At 38.0% G+C, this 24,202-nt stretch overlaps 1 protein-coding gene across 2 annotated transcripts in view; it reads right to left on the bottom strand.

The window, feature by feature from the left end:
• Antxr1 (ANTXR cell adhesion molecule 1) overlaps positions 1 to 24,202 on the bottom strand; it is a 218,450-nt gene that overhangs the window by 158,039 nt on the left and 36,209 nt on the right. For both annotated transcript variants that reach the window (XM_020177429.2, XM_074049876.1), the window contains exons 4-7: positions 5,212 to 5,293; positions 4,596 to 4,629; positions 3,359 to 3,438; positions 532 to 600 (exon numbers count right to left, since the gene is read on the bottom strand). In XM_020177429.2, the coding sequence (XP_020033018.1) occupies positions 532 to 600; positions 3,359 to 3,438; positions 4,596 to 4,629; positions 5,212 to 5,293 (265 nt within the window). The remainder of the gene's footprint in view (positions 1 to 531; positions 601 to 3,358; positions 3,439 to 4,595; positions 4,630 to 5,211; positions 5,294 to 24,202) is intronic.

Genomic DNA, 24,202 nt, shown 5'->3' with positions numbered 1-24,202 from the left:
AGCACAAGTATACATAGTTTATTTTAAAATAGGCACATAATATTCTCATGGCTTTGAAATCTTACTGTATTCATTTAAAACCTGTCATGAGTATTTTCTTGTGCCATTAGAACAAAAAGAAATAATGAACAACATTGAGAAACAGTTACAGGTTGTTGGCAGTAGTTCACAATTTGCATATATGTACTTGTACACATTTTTCTGTCCATGTCTCCAATTATTTCCATATTTTTGTATTGAAAAAACATTGCAACTTTAATAGGTGAAAAAGAACATTTGTCATTTGAATAAGAACATAATGCTTAACAAATTAAGTAAGTATTCCAAGTGAATTCATATATGCTTTGATACCTTGGCAATTTAATGTTTACTAAGAAAATCAACCAAGAAAGATAGTGCCTGGATAGACTGTGTTGAAGAACTCAAGAACTCCCAAAATGACTTCACAGCCCTTACACCATCCTGTACTGAATGCATGTTCTCCGTCATTCATGAGTTCAGTCCCAAACCTGAGGGATTCCATGATCTTACCTGTGTTTCATTGAAATCTTTCACGCCAACACAGTAGACAATCGCACCAAGATCACGGGATCTGTTAGCCTGGGTCAAGGAAACAAAGGACATTAGAAAGAAGTACAGTGGCAAATGTATTCCTATTGGATTTGCCAGGGTAACTTTAATGATCAGGTATTCATTGAGTGCCAAGCACCACATTGGGAAAGCAATCCCAGGCTCCAAGGAACTCATACTCCAGGGAACATCACAATCTAATGTGCAGCAAAACTGAGGGGAATGAGTAGTCCAATAGGTAGTGTTGAAAAAAACCCATTGAAGTAGAGTGTTGAGGAAGGGCTTTGAAAGGGGAGGGGGAGAGAAACTGCAGGCTATGAGGGGACACATAAAATATCCTGGGGAAATGCTTACTTTTCTATTCCTCTAATGGATTTTTATTGGCATACTTTTCTTTGTTTGTAATGACACCACAGTATCACAAAAGAATGCATTTGGAACTAGATATACCTGAGTTTGATGCCTGGCTTCATTCTGAAAAGTACTTTATGGATTAAATGAGAGAATCTATGCAGAGCTCCTCACAGAAGGCCTGGAACAATGCAGATGCTCATAGATGCCAGCATCTTTTATGCACAAAGCCTTTTCCATTCCCATAGAATAACATGGGTTAATGGTAGGCCCATATTTGAATAGGTGAATCCATGACCTCCTGTACAAGTCATCATTGACAAGGCAACATAATGAATATAGTAGCATCCCTGTTTTGGCTTGATTTTAACATTTGCTTTATAAACGGCTCTGATATCTGATTTCCAGGATTTCCCTCTTCAGAATAGAAAAATTGGAAATCCTTGCCACATATAGAAGGTACTCAATACACAACTGATAATAAGCATATAGTAAGTGTTCAACACATGCGTGTTGATTTGAATTGTGTTGTTCCCTCCCCAATATGCACTCAGTTGTGTACAACACTGGATCCTAAAAGGGACAGAAACATATATCTTTTTTTCCCCTTTAAATTATAAATATTCCCTGCTGCTTTCCAGATAAAAGAAATTTTTAGACTCAGTCTAACCTTAACCTTATCTGTCACAAGTCTATGACTTCTCTCTTTAACATGGACTTTCTATAGAATTAGCAACAATAAAAAGGTTCAATTTATGCTTTGAGTTTTATCTTCATTTTTAGAAAGCTTTCTTCGGTTGGCACTGGCATTCTGAATATTTTTCCATGTCTGTGTGTGCCATATCTAAAATTCCTTTCTCCTAACCCCTATTTTAAGCCACAGACACTCATCATTTATTTTATTCTCAGTTGTTTCCTTATTAGGGTTTTTACTTTATTTGACTGTTAGTGCCCAAATGGGCCATTTTTCATTCCCATCACATCATTTTGGTTTTAGAACATAGAAGTGTAATATTTTGCAAATGCTCAGGGGTATCATCCATTGTTTTCCATGCTAAGCTTCCTTTGTGCCAGCGGGAGAAGAAGATTAATGAAAGCTGAACATTATTTCATGGTAAATGCATGAGGGCATTACCGGTCTCATTTACCTCTGTGTCTCCAGTGTCCACCCAAGTGCTCGACACACACAAAGCTATGAATGAATGAGTACCTTTAACACTTGCAGGGGGAGCTGACTTAAATTAAATAGTAGTCAAGACAGGAAGGGAAAACAGATCCCGTTGGGGGTGGGTAGCAGCCGCAGGGATTGGGGAGGACATAAGGAAAGGGTGAAAGAGGGTGATTAAAGTATTTTATATTCATGTATGAAAAGAGAACAATGAAACCGCTGAAATTGTTCTAAGAAAGGGGGATAACAGGATAAAGGAGAATGATGGAGGAGGCAAATCTAATTAAGATATATAGTAAGCACCTATGTACATACCACAATGTGCTTCCTGTACAGTTAATAATAAACACAGTAGTCAAACACTTGAGGGAAGTTTGTGATGCTAGGATTAACGTCTCCTGGGGCCCAGCAGTTCCCTCTCTCACTGCCTGTCCTCCCTCCTGTGTTTCTTTCTACCTTGGTCAGAATGGGCCTGTGTCAGCAGTGAGGCTCAATACATCCCCACAGTTAACTAGTTTCCGTAAGTCAAGTACACATAGAGGTCATATCTAAAACGTGAATGGGAAGGATTTTCTAAGTATAAACATAACTTCACAATTCTGACTAAACATTTTTTTCTAAGCCTCATTTAACAAATTGAAAGGTTCATTTAGAAAATTCTTTTGATTGCTTCTAAGGAGTAATTTTCGAGAACATAAAAAAAAAAGGAAAGAAGAAACATAGAGAAGAGATTACAATTATCTCTGCCACCAAATATTGCTCAATTTTGTTTCTTAGAGTGAGAACATTCTAACAAGATTGGCTCTTACATATCTCAAGCAATTCTTTCCTCCTCTCTTATTTTAGTAGAAAATATGAGGAAAAATGGTACCATTGCTTAAAAGTGACATGTGGCATTTTAAAACTGCTAGTAATATAATGCCCTTAATAAAGGCATAGATTTCTTTTATCCCTAAAAACGTAGTGTAATATGCAAAATTTTTGAAAAGGGAAAACATCTACCATGTGTAAGACATGAAAATTCACTTTAAAATGAGTTATTATGATTATTTTCACATATGAAATGCTATTTCACTCAGGGGTTTTACATTTTGTGTGAGTATAGACAGTGTGGTCTATTTTAGAGAGAAGCCCTGTTTCCATGTTTTTTGGAAAGTGGGTGCTGGGGGTTGAACCCAGAACTTCATTCATGCTAAGCACATACTCTACAACTGAACTACACCCCCAGTCCACAGTATGTGTTTAGACATAAGCTAGGCCACTACTTACCTCCCTCTCTGAATAGAAAAAGAGATCTTCATGGAGTTCCCCATCAGTCAAAGCAATGATGACGCTCGCTGTCCTGTATCCTGCTCAAGACAAAACAGACATACTCAGTCATCCTGACCCACCCAGGACAGCTCACCCTCTCAGCTCTGGGAGCTGAAGTCAACATTCTGAGAATCACTAACTTTGGGGCCTGGAAGCAATTCCAGTGTGAAGAATACTATCACAGGGACAGATTCAGATTTTGCTTCTGGGTTTCTCAGCCTCATCTCAACAAATGGCCAAATCTGATGAAATGGTCACTAAACCATTACCGTTATCCAGGAGCCCAGGGTGGTTACTGTGAACTGTTAGCAGTTCACTCAATGGTTACTCAGTCCCGAGAGCAAACTCTACCATCTGAGTTTCACTGGTCTTTCTCATGCTGTAGCTGAGCACATGCATCTCCCTGTGATGACAGGTTGGCAAAAGTAATAGTTAACTTGACCTACATGCTAACTAGAAGTACTAAAGTAGTTGGCAAATCTACTAGAATTGTTTCAGTGATATTTAGACTTGTAGTAACAATGCTCATAGTTGATTTACATTAGCAAGTTTTGATGTTGATACTGGGTCTGATCTATTTGTTGCAATTTAAAATCAAACAGGAAGTGGATACTTCTACAGGCCCAGAAGGAAAATCCCCACTATTACAGTGAATCTCTTTCAAGAGATTTGCCTGAGATAAAGAAATGCTACCCATGAAAGATACTGTAGTAATGATAGCCATAGTAATAAATATTATTATCATTATTTCAATTGAGAGGCATTCTGCTAACTACATTTTATGCATATTTTCATTTAAATGAAGGAAAATTTAAGTCAAGCTGGTATCTTGTTCTTAATATCCAGTGAGTAATGAAGAGGCTTGGAGCTCCAAGGACAAGAAAATTAGATTTGAAATAAAAATTTAAGACTTTACTAACTCATCCAAGTTTTTACTAATTTAATAAATTCAACATGTAAAATTATTCATGGGAATTGCAGACTATGACCATAATGGGATCTTAATTACTTTTATATAACTTTTCTTGGCACAAACAGGATGCCATGTAGGACCTGGTATGTGCTGTCTTTCTGTTCCAAGGATTACAGACAATATCACACATGTATTTGAAACACAAAATTCTGCTTTTTCAGAAGAAGCAAGCACAGAAAAATGTTAAATATTTCATAATGGCGTTTTACACTATAGCCTTACCTTGACTATTTTCATAATAAATCTGCTCACTGGCCTGAAAAACACACAAACAAGTCATGAGACATATAAGCATAATCTACCACTCCAAACAGCATACTATGCAGTGGGCTCTGGTGCTGGAAGTGCAGCCAGGGCTCAGTCTGATGTTTTTATGCCATTCAGCAGGCCCTACTCAAACATCAATGGAAGATATTCACATAAAGTTGCTATCGCTCTTAAGTAATATGCTTGTGAAGGTGAATCAAGGTCTTACTTCTCAGAGCCTCACACTTGTTTCCCTTAAAGTAGAAGTTGCTGAAATTCTGTCTCAACCACTGAAGCTGCCAATAAAGGTCACTTTGGGAAATGAGGGGAATGTGAGTGGCATGCTTCATGATTGCACCCAATCATTAGCTCACAAATCCTTCCTCAGCATCTGCGAAGGAGGAAGGAGATTCATTTCCTCAGTGCTTTTGCGTATAGTTACCAGTGTACAAGTTATGGCGGGAAGTTGTCTGCTGTTGCCATTGGGTATTGTTCAGTTCCCCTTAATCCATGTACTTTACTCCTCGTCATCCCAACATTACATTTCAATATCATACTTTATACTTGGAGTTCAAAACTGTCTAAAAAGTACCCTTTCAAATCCTTCATGCATGTATGTATCTCCTCCTGGCAGAACTTTCTGGAGTTCTTCTAGGCCTTGACGGATCTGATCCCTGAAAAACAAAACAAAACAAAACAAAAAAATCACCTTGTTAGTCTTATTAGAACATTTTTACTTTGCTGTTGATGGTCATAGGTCCTGATCTTATTCCCTGTATACTGTTGTATCTCCCCCAACAGTCCCCCTAAAGGCACCAGAGGCAAATTCTTTGTATTACATTATTGATCTGGGGTCAGCCAGAGTGTAGAACAAGTGAGATTGCAAGGTCTGAGGGAAAGGACCCTCCTACAGGAATCTCCATTTGCTTGCATGAGGTTTCCTCTCCTGTAACAAGACAATGTTTCCCTTCTATGTTGGAATTGAGTCTCAAAATGCAACTGCTTCTGTGGGGACACACAGCAACCTAAGCAAAGATGCAAAGGCTCCTGAGAGCCAGAAAGAGTAGAATACTGAGAAACCAAGCCAGAAGAGGCCACTAGGAGGACGTGGGCAGGAGACGGAGGCGCTGGGAGCAAGCCCTGCTACGCAGGGTGGTGCCAAAGGAAACCAAGCAGTCAGCTTTGCAAATAAAAGCCTAAGGAGTCTACGCTTTCCAGGACAACGTAGAGTATTTTCTGTGGGCTCCTGCCCATGTTTTCATACACCAGTTGATGAAGGTGATGGTGGGGACAGGCAGAGGAAGTGGGACGTGGCCTGAGAAAGGGCACGAGTGGCAGATGGGACATATGAATGGTTTGGAGGCCAAGTGGAATCTTTGTGGACCATTCTTTCTGGAGTGGAGTAAGATGTCCATACTCATGTTCCTGGCTTTTAAACAGCTTCATACTGTACACAACGGGGAAGTGTAATTTCTGAGAAACATAAACTTATTCTTAAACCTTGTAAGCCTGTAACAGGGTTCGAAATTGCCGTCCTCCCTTTGGGGTATCTAGCGGCAGAGGGTGGAAAAGCACTTCTGAATTTAGGAAGGAAGCTTCTTCTGCATAAGGAACATAACATTGATTCAGCATCCACCACGGATACCACACTGCTCAAAGATTTCTGATTTCACCTTTGATAACCACTCAACATTGGTATTATTATCCCAATTGCGGTAGATACTACTTTGACCTTCATTTCACAGACGAGGAAACCCAGTCACAGAGAGGCTAAATGACCTGCGTAAGGTATTTCAACTAGTCAGTGGCAGAGGTGGGATTTGAGCCCAGAGATCGTGCTCTCAATTCACTCTTGAATGAATGAATCAATGAATGAAATATTACCAGTTTATCTGGACAACTGCTAGGAAAGAAATTTTAATGAAAAAGGAACCCTATGTGACAGGTAACCATGGACAAGGGTAGATCACTAGGGTGTTGGAAAGATTTAAAGATAAACTGAAAAGGGCTTAGTTCAGGCCTGTTCCTGGGCTGCTGATGCTTCTCCGATAGACAATTTGAGACCACTTATACTTTGGGATTGGAGACAACTGACTGTCTTATAAGTGCTCAGATATTAGACCACATGCCCAACTGCCCAAGTCAGCAACTGGAAGCCATCCTTGATCCACTGCCTTGACTTTCCTCTCTCCTTCCACTCCCTACATCTTCTATCAGCAAATTGTGCTGTATCTACTCCAGACACATCTAGAAACAGATTGCTTCTCTAACTCTTCTGCTAACGCCATGGTCTGAGTCACCTTCCTTTCTTGTTTAGACACTAAGGCCAGTGGCCTGCCCTCTTCTATTCATTCTTTGTGTGACTAAGATACACAGAGAAATCATGCCATTCTCTTCTTAAAATACACATCAAATCATGCCATTCTCTCCCCCTGTTCAAATACCTTCAACAACAATCCATTGTACTTGAGATAGCCCCTCAAATTCTTGCCATGGTCTTGCACTGCCTACATGAAATGGTTCAAGCCTCCCTGTCCAACTCCATTTTGCATCTGTCTGTCCTCTCCCCCATTTGCTTCAGCCACACTGGTCTTCCTAAGCTCCTTTCTCTGACAGACCCTTACATCAGCAGTCACTGCTGCCTGACCAGTCTTCCATATGGCTCATTCTCACCCAATATTCAATTCCACCTTAAACGTCTATTGCAAAAGTAGCATTACTTGACTTCCCAATCCAAATCATCTCCCTCTGTTAGACTTTCTCATGGTGCCCCACAATTTTTGCTTCATAGCACTTATGACATTTTATAATGAATGACATTTGATAATCTAGTTATGTATTTTAGGTTTTTTATTCTAGTTCTACACTATAAACTCCACCAGGTTTGAGCCATGTCTATTTGGGTGCCCACTATATCTTCTTCCTCCTCTATGGGGGAAAAGGCTAGTTTCTGAAAATTAGGTAGAAAATGATTGGGCATTAAAAGTAAATATAGAATCCTAAGCTTAAATGTACAATCCTAAAATTCATATAGAAACATAAAAGACATCAAACAGCCAAAGTAATCCTGAGCAAAAAAGAGAAATTCTGGAGCTATCACAATAGCTGACTTTAAACTATACTACAGAGCTGTAGTAAACAAAAGATAGTATGGTACTGGCCCCAAAACAGACTCAGGCCAATGGAACTGAATAAAAGATTGAGAAATAAATCCACAGAGCTATAACCATCTGATTCTTGATGAAAGTGCCAAAAGCATAGTTTGGAAAAAATCCTCTTCAACAGGGGGTGATGGGAAAATTAGATATCCATGTGTGGAAGAGAGAAACTAGACCCCTGACTCTCACTTTGTACAGAAATCACTCAAGATGGATCAAAGGCCTTAATGTAAGACCCGAAAATTTGAAACTACTAGAGGAAAGCATAGAGAAGCACTTTAAGATAAAGGTATGGGCATTGTTTTTCTGCACAGGACTCTGGTAGCTCAGGAAATAATAGCAAGAATTGACAAATGAGGTTGTATTAAATTAAAAAGTTTCTGCACAGAAAAAGAAACAACTACCAGAATGAAGAGAGCCTATAAAATGGGAGAAAGTATTTGCCAGCTATTCATCCAACAGGGAATTAATATCCAGAATACATAAAGGATTCAAAAAATTAAATACCCAATAAAATAAACAGTCCAAATGAACTGAAAATATACTTTTCAAATGAAGAAGTACAAATAGCCAATAAATACAGGAAAAAATATTCAACATTTTTAGCCACTGCGGAAATGGAAGTTGAAACTACACTAAGTGCCAGGTGTATTACCCCATGGATTCTAGGAGGATCTTAAGTTCAAGGCCAGCCAAGGCAAAGTTAGTGGGACTTTATCTCAAAAACAAAATAAAAACAAAAAAGATGGGGCTGTGGCTGAAGTGGTGTAGCGCTTGCCTAGTAAGCAGTGAGGCCCTGGGTTAAATCCTTAGTACTGCAACAAACAAGCAATGCAAATTAGTGCAGCCACTATACTGATTTCCAAAGCAGTATGTATGAAGGTTCCTCAAAAAACTAAAAATAGAACAACCATATGATCCTGCTATATTCAGAGGAATCAAAATCAGAGGATGATAGAGATACCTGCACATCCATGTTTACTGCAGCACTATTCACAATAGCTAAGTTATGGGATCAGCCTAGGTATCTCCCAACAGATAAATGGATAAAGAAAATGTGGTATTTATACACAATGGAATTTTATGCAGCCATGAAGAAGAATGAAATGTTATCATTCGCTGGTAAATGGATGGAATTGGAGAACATCATTCTGAATGAGGTTAGCCTGGCCCAAAAGACCAAAAATCATATGTTCTCCCTCATATGCGGACATTAGATCAAGGGCAAACACTACAAGGAGATTGAACTTTGATCACATGATAAAGCGAGAGCACACAAGGGAGATATGAGGATAGGTAAGACACCTAAAAAATTAGCTAGCATTTGTTGCTGTCAATGCAGAGAAACTAAAGCAGACACCTTAAAAGCAACTGAGGCCAATAGGAAAAGGGGACCAGGAACTAGAGAAAAGGTTAGTTTGAGAAAAATTAACTTAGACAGTAACACACATGTACGGGAAATCAATGCGAGTCAACTCCCTGTATGGCTATCCTTATCTCAACTAGCAAAAACCCTTGGTCCTTCCTATTATTGCTTATACTCTCTCTTCAACAAAATTAGAAATAGAAATTAGAAATTAGAAATACCTCTACTGGGTAGCGAGGGGGTGGGGGGGAAAGGGAGGGGATGGAAGGGTTAAGGGAGGGGGTGGGGGAAGGGGGGAGAAATGACCCAAACATTGTATGCAAATATGAATAAAAAGAAAAAGAAAATGTGCTATATATACCCAAAGGAGTTTTATTCAGCCATAACAAAAAAATAATGAAATCATGTCATTTGCAGGAAAATGGATGGAACTAGAGATCGTCATGTTAAGTCAAATAAGCTAGACTCAGAAAGACAAATAACACATTTTTTTCCTCACATGTAGAATTCAGAGGGGGAAAAAGGATATGAAAAGATAAAAATTAGGGATATAGAAGAGGGTAAGGGGGAGTTAGTAAGATAGGGTCATAGAAGGGGTGAATGTGATCTAAATATGTTAATACATATGTATGAAACTGTCATAATGAAACCTATTACTTTGTAAATAATATACACTAATAAAAAAGTAAATATGACCTTATTCTTTGGTAATGGACTAGAAAATTCTGGGACATTTTGGTAACAATACAACTGGAAAACTGTTTTAAGACTGAATCTTAAAAAGAAGGCTAAAAAGAAAATGCATATTGGGGGTGGAAAAGGTTCCTTGGCTTCACTGTATTTTTTCCCTGCCAAATAAAGTCTGGGAACTGGGGTATTTTTCTCTAAGCCTACTTCCTTTCTCTTACTTTCTTGATTTGAACTTTGTATTTTCTTTTATACCAGAAAAAGCAAAGACTGTTTGGAAAATATGCTTATCCTTGATGCTTTGTGTCTGGCAAGACATGAATTCTCTAGTTGCCAGAGTGACTGCAACTTCCCTGATACCCTAACTTCTCAAATGATCATATAACTTGTGGTCCCATCTCCCTACAACCTACCCTTTTCTAAGCCCTCACAACATCTAAATAAACAAAACAGCTGTTTTCATGGGAATGGTGGACCCGTTGTAATTCTGGGACACTAGAACTATTAGTAAGAGTCTATTCTTTATGCTGTCTTAGAAAATGAAGAAAATTGGAAGAGAGATCTTTTAAAGGAAGATAAGAACTTGTCTGGGAACTCAGTCATTACCAAATGCAATTTTATCTTCCTGGGAAATGAGAGAGGCTGGGAACGCTACATGAGAGGCTGCTATTAAAAGGTCCTATTTTCCTTGGTGGTTTCACATGTCTGCCAGTGTTCTTACTTAGGAGTTTCCAGACCATGTGTCTTGTGCTACTTTTGCAGCCCCTACAACATTTAATGATGGATGGAGTAGATGATTACTATGTGAATGATTCCATTTTGGGTGCACCATTCATTACTTGCCACTGTTTTTTGAGCATATACCTTGCCCCAGGTTTGTACGGGTAGTGGAGGGGAAAATCAATTGGTGTCTTTTTGACTTTTTGTTCTGGGGATTTTTCTACACTTTAGGAAGATTATTACTTCCTGGGAAAAACTACGTGTGGCATTTTGATTGTATTTGCTGTTGAAGGCATTAAAGGATTAAAGCACATAAACATGTTATAAAGCTTCTACGAGTTTTATCCCAAGTAACCTACTGATGTTCCCACTGCAAAATCCCCTGAGGGTCATGCAATAGGTACCATATTTTTGTTCTATAAATATAACCTCTGTCACCACCTAAGAATTACTCAACATCAACTCTGTATTATTGACTTCCTTGGTTGCTTGCAAAAGAGTTTCTGTGGAAATGGACTTTTTTCAAGTGCCTTGGAGTTGTTGGTTTTGGAGTCTCAACTTATATACTAAACACACGTCACTATTTATTAACATTAACGCTACTCGTACAACATTTCCAGATGGCTTTATGGTTCCAGCTGTTGACTACAAAAAACAATGTGGTGAACAGAACACAGATTAAAGACACTTCGCTGTTATTTTTGAAGGCATGAATTCCAAAATGAACTGCAATAACTTATCACATATATAGATTATAACATCTTTGGGACTTTTACCTAAGGATAGGCCAATATAATTAATGATGACAAAATGCATGCTGAACCAAAGCTATTCCTCTGTTGTACTTTTGGGTGAGGAATAATTTGCATATAGTATATACTTGTGTAGATTTTGTTTCCTTTACAATTATTGAATTTATTTCTACAAAGTTGCTCACAATACTTCTTTATCTTGTAACATCTGTAAGATCTGTAGTAACAGCCCCTCTTTGATTACTGAGATTACTTGTAAGTTGTATTTTCTCTCTGCTTTTAAAAATCAGTATTACTAGGAATTTATCAATTTATTCTTTTACAATATTCAACTTTGGATTTTGTGGGTCTCTGTTTTTACTTTTATTGATTCACTTGTTATTATGTTTCTTCTCCTACTTACTTTGAATTTAATAAGCTATTTCCTTTTTTAGCTTCATAAAGTAGAGAAATTTAAAATTTTAAATCATTTTTCCTTTTTAAGAAATGCAATTAAGTCTATAGATTTCCTCCTAAGTGCTACTTTAGCTGCATCTAAATAAGAATATATTAATATCTTGGGTTTTCATTATAATTCAGTTGGAAACTGAAATTTTCAAATTTCCTTTGTGATTTTTCTTTGACCCATGAGTTGTCCTTGACACATGAATTTTCTTTGATTATTTTCTATCTCTAACTAGTTTTTATCTTGAAGTCTACTACGGTATTAATATAGTCATTTGAACATTTTTCTGATTAGTATTTGCATAGCATTTCTTTTTTCAGTTCTCTCACTTTAACTCATCACTATATTTATATCTAATGTGTATCTTTTATAAATAATATATAATTGTGTGTGGTAGATTGTTAAATTATTGCCCCCATAGGCCATATCTCCCAGTATTCCTGAGTTCTCTCCCACACTACTCAGAGAATCACACAATTTAAAATTTATGAATTACTTTCCGAATTTTCCACTTAATATTTTTAGCTCACAATTGACTGCAGTAACTGAAATTAGGGAAAATGAAACCATGGGAAACAAAGCTGCAGGTAGGACAGAGGTCGAGGAACAACTATTCAGTGTGATGATATCTGTTTTAAACTGTCAGTTGTCTTTTATGAAATTAAGAAAAGATAAAAAATAGTCTTATATTCACCTAAATATTAATCACTTCTTATACTCTTCCTTTTTTTTTTAACATCTACTTTAAACCTGGCATCATTTTTCTTCAGCTTGAAGAATTCCTTTAATGTTTATTTTTTGTAGTGTAGATTTTCTGTTGATGATTCTCGCCAACCAAAGAACAAAAATGTTCTCCTGAAAATGTTTTTAATTTTATGGCTATTTTAGCTGAAAATAAAATTCTAGGTGGACTTTTTCTTCTTTCATCTTTTTAAGGATATTAATCCTCTGTCTTCTGGATTGAATTATTTTTTTCTGATAAAAGCTAAGTTATTTTCAATATTGTTCCTGTATTTGTAATATGCCTTTTCCCTTCCCCTTAGTTTGTTTTCAATTTTTTTCAGAAATTTGACTATGATGTATGAACATAGGTGATGGTTTCTTTGTACTTGTCCTCCTTAGGTGTCTTTGAGATTCTTGGATCTAGTATCATGTCTGGTATTCCAATTGTATTTGTATTAGACCACTTGACGGCCCACAAATGCAGGACCTGGATCATTCTTTCCTCCTGACCTCAAAATTTTCCCTTTGTCTTTTTCAGTTTATATAATTCTATTCACTTGTTTTTAAATTCACTAATCTTTTCTCTGCAATGTCCAATCTGCTTTTAAGCCCATCTAATGATTTTTTTTTATTTTTAGATGTTTTATTTTTTAGTTACACAGTTTTCACTTGATTCTTTGAGTTTTTCTTTTCTGATATTCCATGTCTTCCTCCATTGTCTCCACCTTCCCCTATACATTCTTTAACATATTTATAATGACTGCTTTAAAGTCCCTTTCTGCTAATTCCAAAAACTGAGCTCTCTGTGGTTTGCTTCCATACTGTGTTTTTCCTTATTATGGGTCATATTTCCTTGTTCTTTCTTGTGTCTCATTATGTTTTAATTTGTATCTCACACACTGTGCATAAAAAAGCAGTGAGGAGCTAGGTATAATATTGGTTTGTTTTGTTTACTCACTGCAAAATGTAAGCCTTTTTGTCTTTGTGAAGGGTTACAGGTTCCTCTTTGAGTTCTGTTGAGCTTAAACTGGGCTGTAGCTTTCATTATTATTAGTCCAACTCCTAGCCTTCTGCACTGCCCTGCCCTTGTGATCTTTCCAGCATTTGTGTTGGGAGGGGGTTAGGTGCAGCGTTCAGCTCTGGTGGGACTCTAGAATCCAAGCACTACTTTTCAACAACCGTCTCACTCTTCCTTTCTTGGAAAAATGAAGAGGTATGGGTGAGTAGCAACTGTGAGACTGTGAGATTCTTTTTCCATTTCAGACTTTAACCCTTTCTCTAGGCATACAATGTTGTCTAAGGTTCCACTGACATTAGCTCATTTCTGCAAGATCTTTGTCCATGGCAGACCTACTCTTCCAACTGCCATACCCAGACCAGGCATCCAACCTCAAATACAGAGCTTCTGCAGATCTGATGAGCTATAAAGGGCTTGCTTCCCTCTAATTCAGTTCATCAGGGCTTCCTGTGTCTCTGCCAGCCCCACAGAAACATATGAATTTTATTTTGTCTGGACTCTTCTGGTTGACCATGGAAATGAAAGTTTTTCACATCCCTCTATATCCTAACCAGAAGCAGACATGCTACACAAGTTATTCCTAAATCTTTGGGATTACATATTTGTCTCAAGTAATGAAAAATATTAATGGCTAATCACAAGCATATAAATACATCCTAGTATCTCTCATCTTAAAAAAAAACTCTTTGTCCCCATATCTACCTAGCTATTGGTCTATTTATTTGCATTTTTCTTCATAAAATAGCTTCCTCACCTCATTGTCTCTCCTGATGAGGCCTTTCTTCAAATATTCAGCAATCTCCAGCTGTGTATCCATAATGAATGACTGAGACAAAAAGCTCAGAAACTCTGTGTGCAGGGCAAGGGCATGTCAAGGAGTGGATGACTGACTTTTGTTGATAGCCTTTTTTGTTGGGTCCCCTCAACTACGAGCGTATATACTTTTTCCCCTCTCAGACATCTACTTGTGCAGGGCAATGTTTTCACACTCTTTCCTCAGGTGTTGAGTCTGGAATTGGGCAAGAGGGAAGATTGGAAGTAATGACATTTGTTATGCAGATGTCTCCATGTTCTGCCTGTGCCTGGTGTCCCTGACTAGGAAACTATTCTTGTGCAATTTTTCCAGAGAATCTTCCTCTCTGGTGGAGATGGAGCAGAGATAATTTTGGACTGCAGCAGGAGGTAGAAGGGGCGGTGACTCTGAAGTTGAAACAGCTTCTTGGGCAAACTTTCAAGTAATTTTCCAGTCCTTCATTGCCTTTTGCAGTATCCATTAGTTCTAGGTTTTGAGCTTTCCAGGGTTCTATGAAGCTACATGATCTGTTCCTCTTCAGCATCTCTTTCTGCAGGATTATATTCCACCTTTACACACACACAGTTACATTATTTGCCACTCCTGTCTGTTTCTGTCCTCATATGCAGTGTTTTTATGGTTTAAATATTTCTTGGTCTCCTCAGTGATGGGCTTTGTGTGCTTTTGTTTCAAGTTTTCCTGGTTTAGAGACCTTTTTTTAAGAAAAATGTCTTAATCTGTCACTTTAAAATTGAAAGCCCTTACCTATTCTGTTTTGACTTTTGTTTCCACAACTCTGCTGAAATTTCTCTTGTCAAGGTCCCCACTTTGCCAACCCAACAGTCACTTCTTTGGCTTTATCTTTTTCAACTTCTTGCAGCATGACACAGGAGGCTCCTCCATCAGTTAAAAATGCTTTTTTTCTCATGATTTCCATTGCATCACATCTTCTCCTACCTCACCAGCTGTTCTTTCTCATACTGCTATATAAATTTTTCTTTCTCCTCTAGAGTTTTAATGGTTTAATTGTTCCAGAAGTCAGCAAATCACCCATTCTCACACCTGCACAGTTTTACAAGAAAATCTCATTCTTCTTATGGCTTCAGTGCCAAAGTCTACTCAGAGCAGCATGAACTTTGGTGGAAGATAGAGCTGCAATTGACTTCTGACTCTATCATTTCTTAGGCATGTCAGGGAAGACTCCCTGAAATTTAGTTTTCTCAGATGTAAAGCGAAAGTATGGAGCCCTGAGATCTATTAGGTCCCTTTCTTCTCAGAATACTGCTCATTTTACCTGGGGACAAAAGAGTTAGCAGAAATGGGGCATCAGCTAAAAACTGGAGGCAGACAAGAGTAATCCATGATAAGATACAGGGTCAAATGCAGGTGGGTAATTTTAGTTCAGAAAGAAGAACCCGCCAAGGAATTTCCAAAAGTTCCAGTCTAAGTTGGCATAAAAAACAGATGTGATGGTATGCTCCCTGGGCAGCATGATGCATTTGTTCAAACTCCTCTTTAGATGGCTCGTCTTTGCTGGTCATTTATTTGTGCAGTGGTTTTCCCCCGTGGTTTCCTATGCCCACTTGGCTTTTGAAACAGACCCTGTGAAATCTTATGCATCAGTAACTCTTTTCTTCAGCCGAGCCATATTTTGCAGGAGCTGGGAGTAGTGGAAAGAGGGCTCTATCTCCATGATTGCCTGAATGTACAGCTTCCTCTTATGAGAACCTTCAGTCCCATGCTCCTCTTAATTCAGTAGAGAGAGGGTCTTTTCTGCTCCTGGAGCACTTCCAGAATGATCAGGGTGATGTCTTGGAGCTCAGTACCCCTGGCCACAATGATGTCTTCAGGGGCATAGGAAAGAGTGGAATTCGGCCAAGTCCTGTGCAATGGGTACTTGTGGAGCCCATATCACCTCTGGGAGTGGACAGCCTTAATGTGTATGACAGGCAAGAGTCTTCTGTTTTGGCCAGGCTATGCCTCTTTAGTATAGGCTAGTGTGGATTACAGTTCTCTTCCAAAGATAGTACTTTTTGGTCACAGTCTGTGGCAATGACTGGCTGGAGGTGTGAGTGAGGGGGATATACTAGGCTCATATCAGATAATGTAATCCACAAGTCATAGATGGGTAAAATCTATTTGTGAAGAACAGTTAGGGGATGTGTTAGTATGCTTTTTGTTGCTGTGAGCAAAGTACCTGGAGAAAATTTTTATTTTGTCTCATGGTTGTTTCAAAGGTTGGCTGGTTCATTGTTTTGGGTCTGAAGTGAGGTAGGACATCGCGGGGCAGGAATATGTGTCAGAAGAGGCTGGTTACCTCATGGCAGCCAGGAAGGAGAGAAAGAGAGAGAGAAAGACAGAGAGAGAGAGAGAGAGAGAGAGAGAGAGAGAGAGAGACTCCAGGGACAAGATTATACCCTTCCTTGAAGGGCTTACCCTCAGTGACCTACTTCTTTGAACTGTCCCCACCTCCTGTCTATTCAGCTGTAAATTCATCAATGGGATAATCCACTGATGAAGTTAGAGCCTTCATTATCCAGTCACTTATCAATATTCTACCTCTGCACTGCTGTATCAATTCATGAGTCTTTTGGAGACAGTACATATCCAAACTATAGAGGGATAATACCAAGATGTTGAGAGGAGTGGGGAAACAAGAACACAACAATTCACTCTGGTTGTGCAAACTGTTGCACCTCATTTGAAGCACAATTACATTATACCTATTGAAGTTACATATTTTCATATACCTTAAGACAATTCAACCTCTAGTACATACTTAAAGAAATTCTTGCTTCTGTCCAACCTACTCCTCAATAACAGAAGAGTAACAAATACTCATTACAGCTTTTATAACAGAAAAAAAATAGGAAACAAACTGAGTGCCCACAAATAAGCAAACAAATAAGTGCATGGTGATACATATTTGTAACAGAATACAATGCAATCTGCTGAGAAAGAAATCAGGAAAATAATACCATTCATGACAGCCTGAAGAAAATACCTAGGAATAAATCTAACCAAGGAGGTGAAAGACCTCTACAATGAAAACTATAAGATGGTGAAGAAAGAAAGTGAAGAAGGTTGAAAAGACCTCCCATGTTCACAGATTGGAGGATTGAAAGACCTCCCATGTTCATGGATTGGCAGAATTAATATTGTGAAAATGGCTATATACTGAAAGCGATCTATAGATTCAATACAATACCTATCAGAGTTCCAATGGTATTCGTCACAGAAATAGAAAAGAAAATCCAAAAATTCATATGGAATCACAAAAGACCTTGAATAGCTAAAGCAATCCTGAGCAAAAAGAGCAAAGCTGGAGGTATCACAATACCTGACCTTATGTTACATTACCAAGCCATAGTTACAAAAAACAGCATGGTACTGGCACAAAAACACTTAGACCAGTGGAATAGAATAGGAGACCTAGAAAAAAACCCACCATAGCTGCAGCCATATGATTTTTGACAAAAGCACAAAAAACACATTGGAGAAAAGACAGCCTCTTCAACAAATGGCACTGGGGAAACTGGATATCCACAAGTAGAAAACTGAAACTATACCCTGTCTCTCACCCTGTGCCAAAGCTAACTCAAAATGGAGCAAATGCATTAATGTAAGACCTAAAACTTTGAAACTGCTGCAGGAAAAAGTAGGGAAATCACTCTAAGATATAGGCACAGGTGACTATTTCCTGAATAGAACTCAAACAGCTCAGGAAATAAGGGCAAGAATTGACGATTGGGATTGCATCAAATTATAAGGCTTCTGCATATCAAAGGCAACACTTATCACAGTGAAGAGACAGTATACAGAATGGGAGAAAATCTTTACCAACTATTGATTGGACAACTGATTAATATCCAGAATATACAAAGAGTTTAGAATATAAAACACCCAAAGAGCAAGCAATCCAATTAACAAATAGGCAAATGAATTTAACCATTTTCACAAAAGAAGAACTACGAATGGCCAATATTTAACACCGTTAGTTATAAAGGAAATAAAAATCAAAATAACTTTGAGATTCCTCCTCACCCCAGTCAGAATGGCTATCATCAAGGAAACAAACAACCAATGTCTGGTAAGGATGGTAGGAGTGGAGGGTCCTGGAGGAAAGAATCCTTATATGCTATTAGTGGGAATCAAATTAGTGCAGTCACTATGGAAATTAGTAAGGAGGTTCCTCAGAAAACTAAAAATAAGAACTACCATACCACTATACCACTCCTGGGCATAAACAAGAAGAAACCAAAGTCACCATACAATAGAGATACCTGCACAACTATATTTATTATGGTACTATTCATAACAGCCAAGTTATGGAATCAGCCTACGTGACCATCAAGACAGACAAAGAAAATGTGGTATATATACATATAGAAACATGGTATTATTCAGCCATAAAGAATGAAATTATATCATTTGCAGGAAAGTAGATGAAAATCATCATATTAAGCAAAATAAACCAGACTCAGAAAGACAAATATTGCATGTTTTCCCTCATATACAGAATCTATATCCACAAAGACAACCAATCAACCAATTGACTAACCAATCAACCAACCAACCAACCAACCAAACAAACAAAAAACATAGACCTAAATGGAGAACTATTGTGAGGGAGGGACTATGGAGGAGGTGGGGAGGTAGACAAGATAGGGTGATGTGGGAAGGTAAATAGGATCAAAGTACATTATATGGATATACAGAAATGTCATAATGGGACCCATTATTTTATACAATAAAAACAAAAAAAATACAATACAATGGAAAAGTACACAATAATTAAAATGAATAAAGCACAGCTACATACATCTTAGTGGAAAAAGTGTCAAAATCATGATGTGAAGTGTGAGAATGAAGTTCAAGAGATATACAAATATTAAGATCATACTTTATAGAGTTTAACATGAAAAACACATTTTTATGGTATATAAAAGTACACAGTATCTACTAAAATAACAAACTCCAAATTCTGGGGCCCTAGGGTATCATCTAATATAGGCCATTCAAAACAAGAAGGCTCATCGTTGTCTGATGGTGACCAACACCAGGACTGTTTTTGTCGGGCCACAGAAAATTTCTTGATTTGGGCTGCTATCTTAAGGTTTGAAAAGTCCACTATTCTCAGGTTCTGTTGACTATATCTCAAGTTTACCTTGCTACCTTCAGCCCAATAACAGGAATGTGCCTAACTGAAGCCCTGTTACTTTCATCCTTTATTTATTTGTATTTGTCACATGAGGGACAGTCAGTGAGGAAGTTAGTAACATTTCCTGAGTACCTATAGTGTGGTAGAGTGTCTGCTGGGCACTTTCTATGCATTAATTCATGAATGACTTGTAACACATATTGTGGGCGTTATTATCTTCAATGTATAGAGAGAAAACAGACTGAGAAGTACAGTGACTTCACCTGGTTGTGGAACCCAGACTGGAACCCAGACTGAATTCTGGTGCAAAAATCCATTTTCCCTCTATCCCATCTGTGTTACTCAAACATGGTATGTATAAAAGCTTATAAAAGACAGAGAAGGCATATAAATTTTTCTGGTGCATAAATGACACTCTAAAATTTGAGAAAGAACTCAACATGACTTTTATATAAAATAAAACATGGGCCTATTATTGGCATACTATATATTCCATACTTATTATGGAATAGAATGTAAATGCACAAGCATTTTTCAGGTGAAAATACTTTGAAGAAATTTCTTGCTTTCAATGAGCCACATCAAACAATACCCTAGGGCCCCAGAGGTAGAATTTGAGACATGCCAGACCACACCACACCACTCTCACAAGTCAGTGCTTCCAGACCTACTCAATTGCTTCAAGGTGTTTGATTTCTACTATTATTGTGACTTGACCTGGGGAATTCTTAGGTGTTTCATCCTCTAAAGATACTGCCTGTGTATTCTTATCTGAAAGAACCATTACACAAAGGAAACAATCATTTTCTAGCTATTTCCCTCTAAACAAGGATAGATTGGCTCAATGTTCAAAACTTCAGAGAAAGACATAAGTCAGAAAGAGCCAAGGATTCACTCTTTGAATTAACTGTTGGATATGCGGTGGTGATGATGATGTGGGAGGTGGGGGGACAGAGGGTGGGGCGGGGGAGTTGGCTGGGAGGATTGAGTGACCCTTTAGCTGTTTATCAAAACCCCCAATAACAATCATGATGTAACAATTATTCATTGAGCACTGACTACAAGACTGTATTGTTAATCTTTTTAACAGTTCAGTGGGTAGGAGCTATCATTATATTCATTTTTCACATTTTGAAAATTAGCATATATTAATATAGTACAGGGGGTACTGCAATAATTCCGTATACTCACACACTGTTTTCAAACAAGTTCACTCCCTTTATTACATTCCCTTGATCACCCTCTCATTATATTCATTTTACAGATAAAGAAACAAGGGCACAGAGAGGTAAGAAACTTGTCCTTGAACTCAGCTCAGGCCACATGCTGTTATCTGCTGATCAAGAGAACAAGGGAATAAGTAAACATCCAAATCCCTCACCATTATCTCTCTTCATTTTGCCATTAAGCCATCTCACAACTAAATGAATAGTACCTCAAAATGGACCCAGTCCAAGTTCTTTGAAGCACTAAACATCTGAGACTCTTCTCTCTCATTGTTTTTAAATTTAGAAAAGGCTTTTAGAACTGTGTCTCTTGGTAATGGCAGCCTATAATCATTCTGCTCCAGGAATCAACTGATGTGTCCAGAACATGTCATTTTCCCCTGTGACACTAATGGCAAAACCACACTCTGAACCAAACCAAAGGATGACTGAAGGATAGAGAAGTGTGGTCTCTTGGTTTCCACTCGGCACTTTGAGCCAAGCATTCTTGGCTTTCACTCCACCTCCTGAAGCAATAAGCAAAATACTTAACCTCTTAACTCCTCTGTGAAATGCTGACGCTAATACTTTCCTGCTTTGTGAGGAAACTTCCTAAGCTCCAGTGTCCAAGACTCCCGGGATGAAATGGGTGGAGGGCATAGGAGTTCAGGGAACTGGCTTCCCCGAAGAACTCCAAGAGAATTTGGGAGTTGAATTGTGTGGGTTTAGATTTATCTGTCTGGAGGGGTTGGTACTGGTTGGAAGAGGAGGAGGTGGAGAAAGGGCATGGGAGGGTGAATATGGTGCAAATACTGTATATACATGTATGCAAATGGAAAAGTGATACCCATTGAAACTATTCCAGGAATGGGGGTAGGGGTAAAGGAGAATGGTGGAGGGGGTGAATTCAAGTATGACATACTCAATATACTGTAAGATCTTTTGTAAATGCCACAATGTACCCCCACCCAGCACAACACTAAATAAATAAATTTAAAACTAAACTTAATATAAAATTGTGGGAAATCCTCTAGTATAGTAATCAAGCACACGGTCACAGGGGGCTTCCCAGGTTCAAATCCAGCCCCTACCTGCCCTGTGCTGCAGTGGCCTTGAGTCTTCCCTGTCTAAATATTCTTATCTATTGCAATATATATAATAAATAATGCAATTCTCCTAACAACCTTATTAGGTGGATACAATTGCTCTCCCATGTTATAGATGAGGGAAGTAGTCTAGGCTATTGGTATATATGAGTCCTTAATAAAAGATTATGTGTAAATACACAAACATGCATGTATATATGTACATATAGACAGTGGGGACTTCTGAGTATTCACAGATAAGAAAGAAAAGAGAACTGGGGCATGTCTACAATTCTAGTTATGTGGCAAGCCGAGATTGGGAGGATCGTGGTTCCAGACCAACTTGGGCAAAAAAAAAAAAAATGTTCAGGAGACCCCCATCATAAGGGAAAAAGGTGGGCACGGTGGTATATGCCTTTCATCTTAGCTACTGTGGGAAGCATAAATAGTAGGACTGCAGTCCAAGCCAGCCTGGGCAAAAAGGGAGACCCTATCTCAAAAATAACCAGAGCAAAAAGGGCTAGAGGTGCGGCTCAAGTGGTAGAGTGCCTGCCTAGCAAGTGGAAAGCTCTGAGTTTAAACCCCAGTACTGATCAAGAGAGAAAGAGAGGCATGCAGAAGCAGTGTGTACTGGGAAGGCAGTAAAGTAACAGAAATATCATAGGATTAAAAATTTTAATTTTGTGAATTAAAAAAACCTGCCGCCTCTGAGAACATGAATGATTTTGAGCAAATAATCCAATCACCCTGGGAATCATTTTCCTCAGCAATGAGATGAGGTCAGTAGTTGGATAATAATAATAGCTCTTTGACCTACTGCTGCTTTTTTATGCTTTGTTTCCGAATCCTGCAAGGTTTGGAAGAAAGGCGAAATGTCCAGTCAAAGACAGTATTCTTGGTCTTCCCATTTTAACTCTCACTTCTCTTCCAAAATGCTGTAGATACAGCTAAACTGTACAATAGAGAAAATGGATTTTTCTCTACTGGAAGATCAGGGAAGGGTGTCTGTCTCTGGTCAGAATTCTAAAATTCCTGCATAAAAGAGAATGCTAAGATCAGGGTGAGGCATTACACACCATCCCTGGATTCATGAAAAGAATCCCTGGATTCATGGCCTGTGGCTGGTGGAGGAAGGAGTTCTTAATTTGGTGATCCAGCATCTACACCTGACCATCTGCCTTTGGCTTCCACTTCTTCCTTACTTTTGAATGAATACCAGGCCTCAAAGACAAAAAAATTACACTACTCCTAAATTTCCCCGTTTTCTTTAGCCTGAGATCTTCACATTTTCAACAAAGAACCCACACAATCCTTAACTGCTCAAGTCCAGCTACTGGAAACATACTGGTTCCTTTTTTATACCTCCGTACTCAGGAAAAGTTTCAGCAACCAGGAAGGAGAGTACCAATTTTAGGACTCAGGAAATTTCATCCCCCTTTGAAATAATATCAGAAGCAGGGGGCCATATATAACAAATTATAATTCAGATTTATGATGAAAAATTTCCATCTCTGAAATAATAGCAGGTCACACACAGCCAGAAAAAAAATTAGGAATAAGAAATGTTCAATAGATGAAATCTATTTGCCAGTTGAAAAGTGCAGTGGACAAAGTGAAAGAAAGTTGAGTACTGCAAGAAACAAAAACAAAAGTGAAAATAATCAACTTGAATTGATGAATTGCAGGACTAAACTGAGACATGCTCACAGAACTTAAATGAAAATGATAAAGAGATTAAAAAATTTACTCAGGATATAATAATACTGTACAGACTTTAAAAATCTAATGAACAGAGAGAAGAACACTGATGTTAGGAAAATAATAGAAGAGAAATGTTGACATTCAAAAGAATGTAAGACAAACTAAAAGGTTCTACAAGCATCCAAGAAGAGAATTCAAGCTACTTGATAAGGAGAAAGATGAAACTATCATCTCCTGTTTCTCTAGATGTGTGTAAGTTGGCAATGTGTCACTGTCTTCAGAAAATTTAGGGAATCTTGCCTACATGTACGAATTTTATATTCAATTAAAATATTTACATAGAGGTGAATGGAAAGAAAATCTCATATAAGTAAGGACATAGAAAGCTAAATATTCACACATATTTTCAAGAAAATTTTACTACCTAAAAGAAAGAGCAAACTGAAAAATCAAAAACCCATAATACAAACTTTAAGTACTGGAAAGGAAGTGTGTGTGTGTGTGTATGTGTGTGTTCATATGTATTCAATTAAAAGAGTAAATCTTATGCTAAGTTAAAATCATTACTTTTGACATGTTTATTAAGTATAATGCAAGGAGATTCAATGACGTTATTTAGTTCTTGCCATTACAAAGGCAAGCAAAATTCAGTGTCAACTATTAGAATGAAAGTGAAATTACACTTTCAAGTCAATTGGAAATTAGACAAAAGAACAAAGAAGCATTAAAAAAATGAGTAGGCAAAGGTATAACAGGGAAATGCAAAGTT

Source organism: Castor canadensis, chromosome 12 (genome assembly GCF_047511655.1).
Source record: "Castor canadensis chromosome 12, mCasCan1.hap1v2, whole genome shotgun sequence".
In the NCBI taxonomy this organism is placed as follows: domain Eukaryota; kingdom Metazoa; phylum Chordata; class Mammalia; order Rodentia; family Castoridae; genus Castor; species Castor canadensis.
This window is presented reverse-complemented; position numbering and strand designations above follow the sequence as displayed.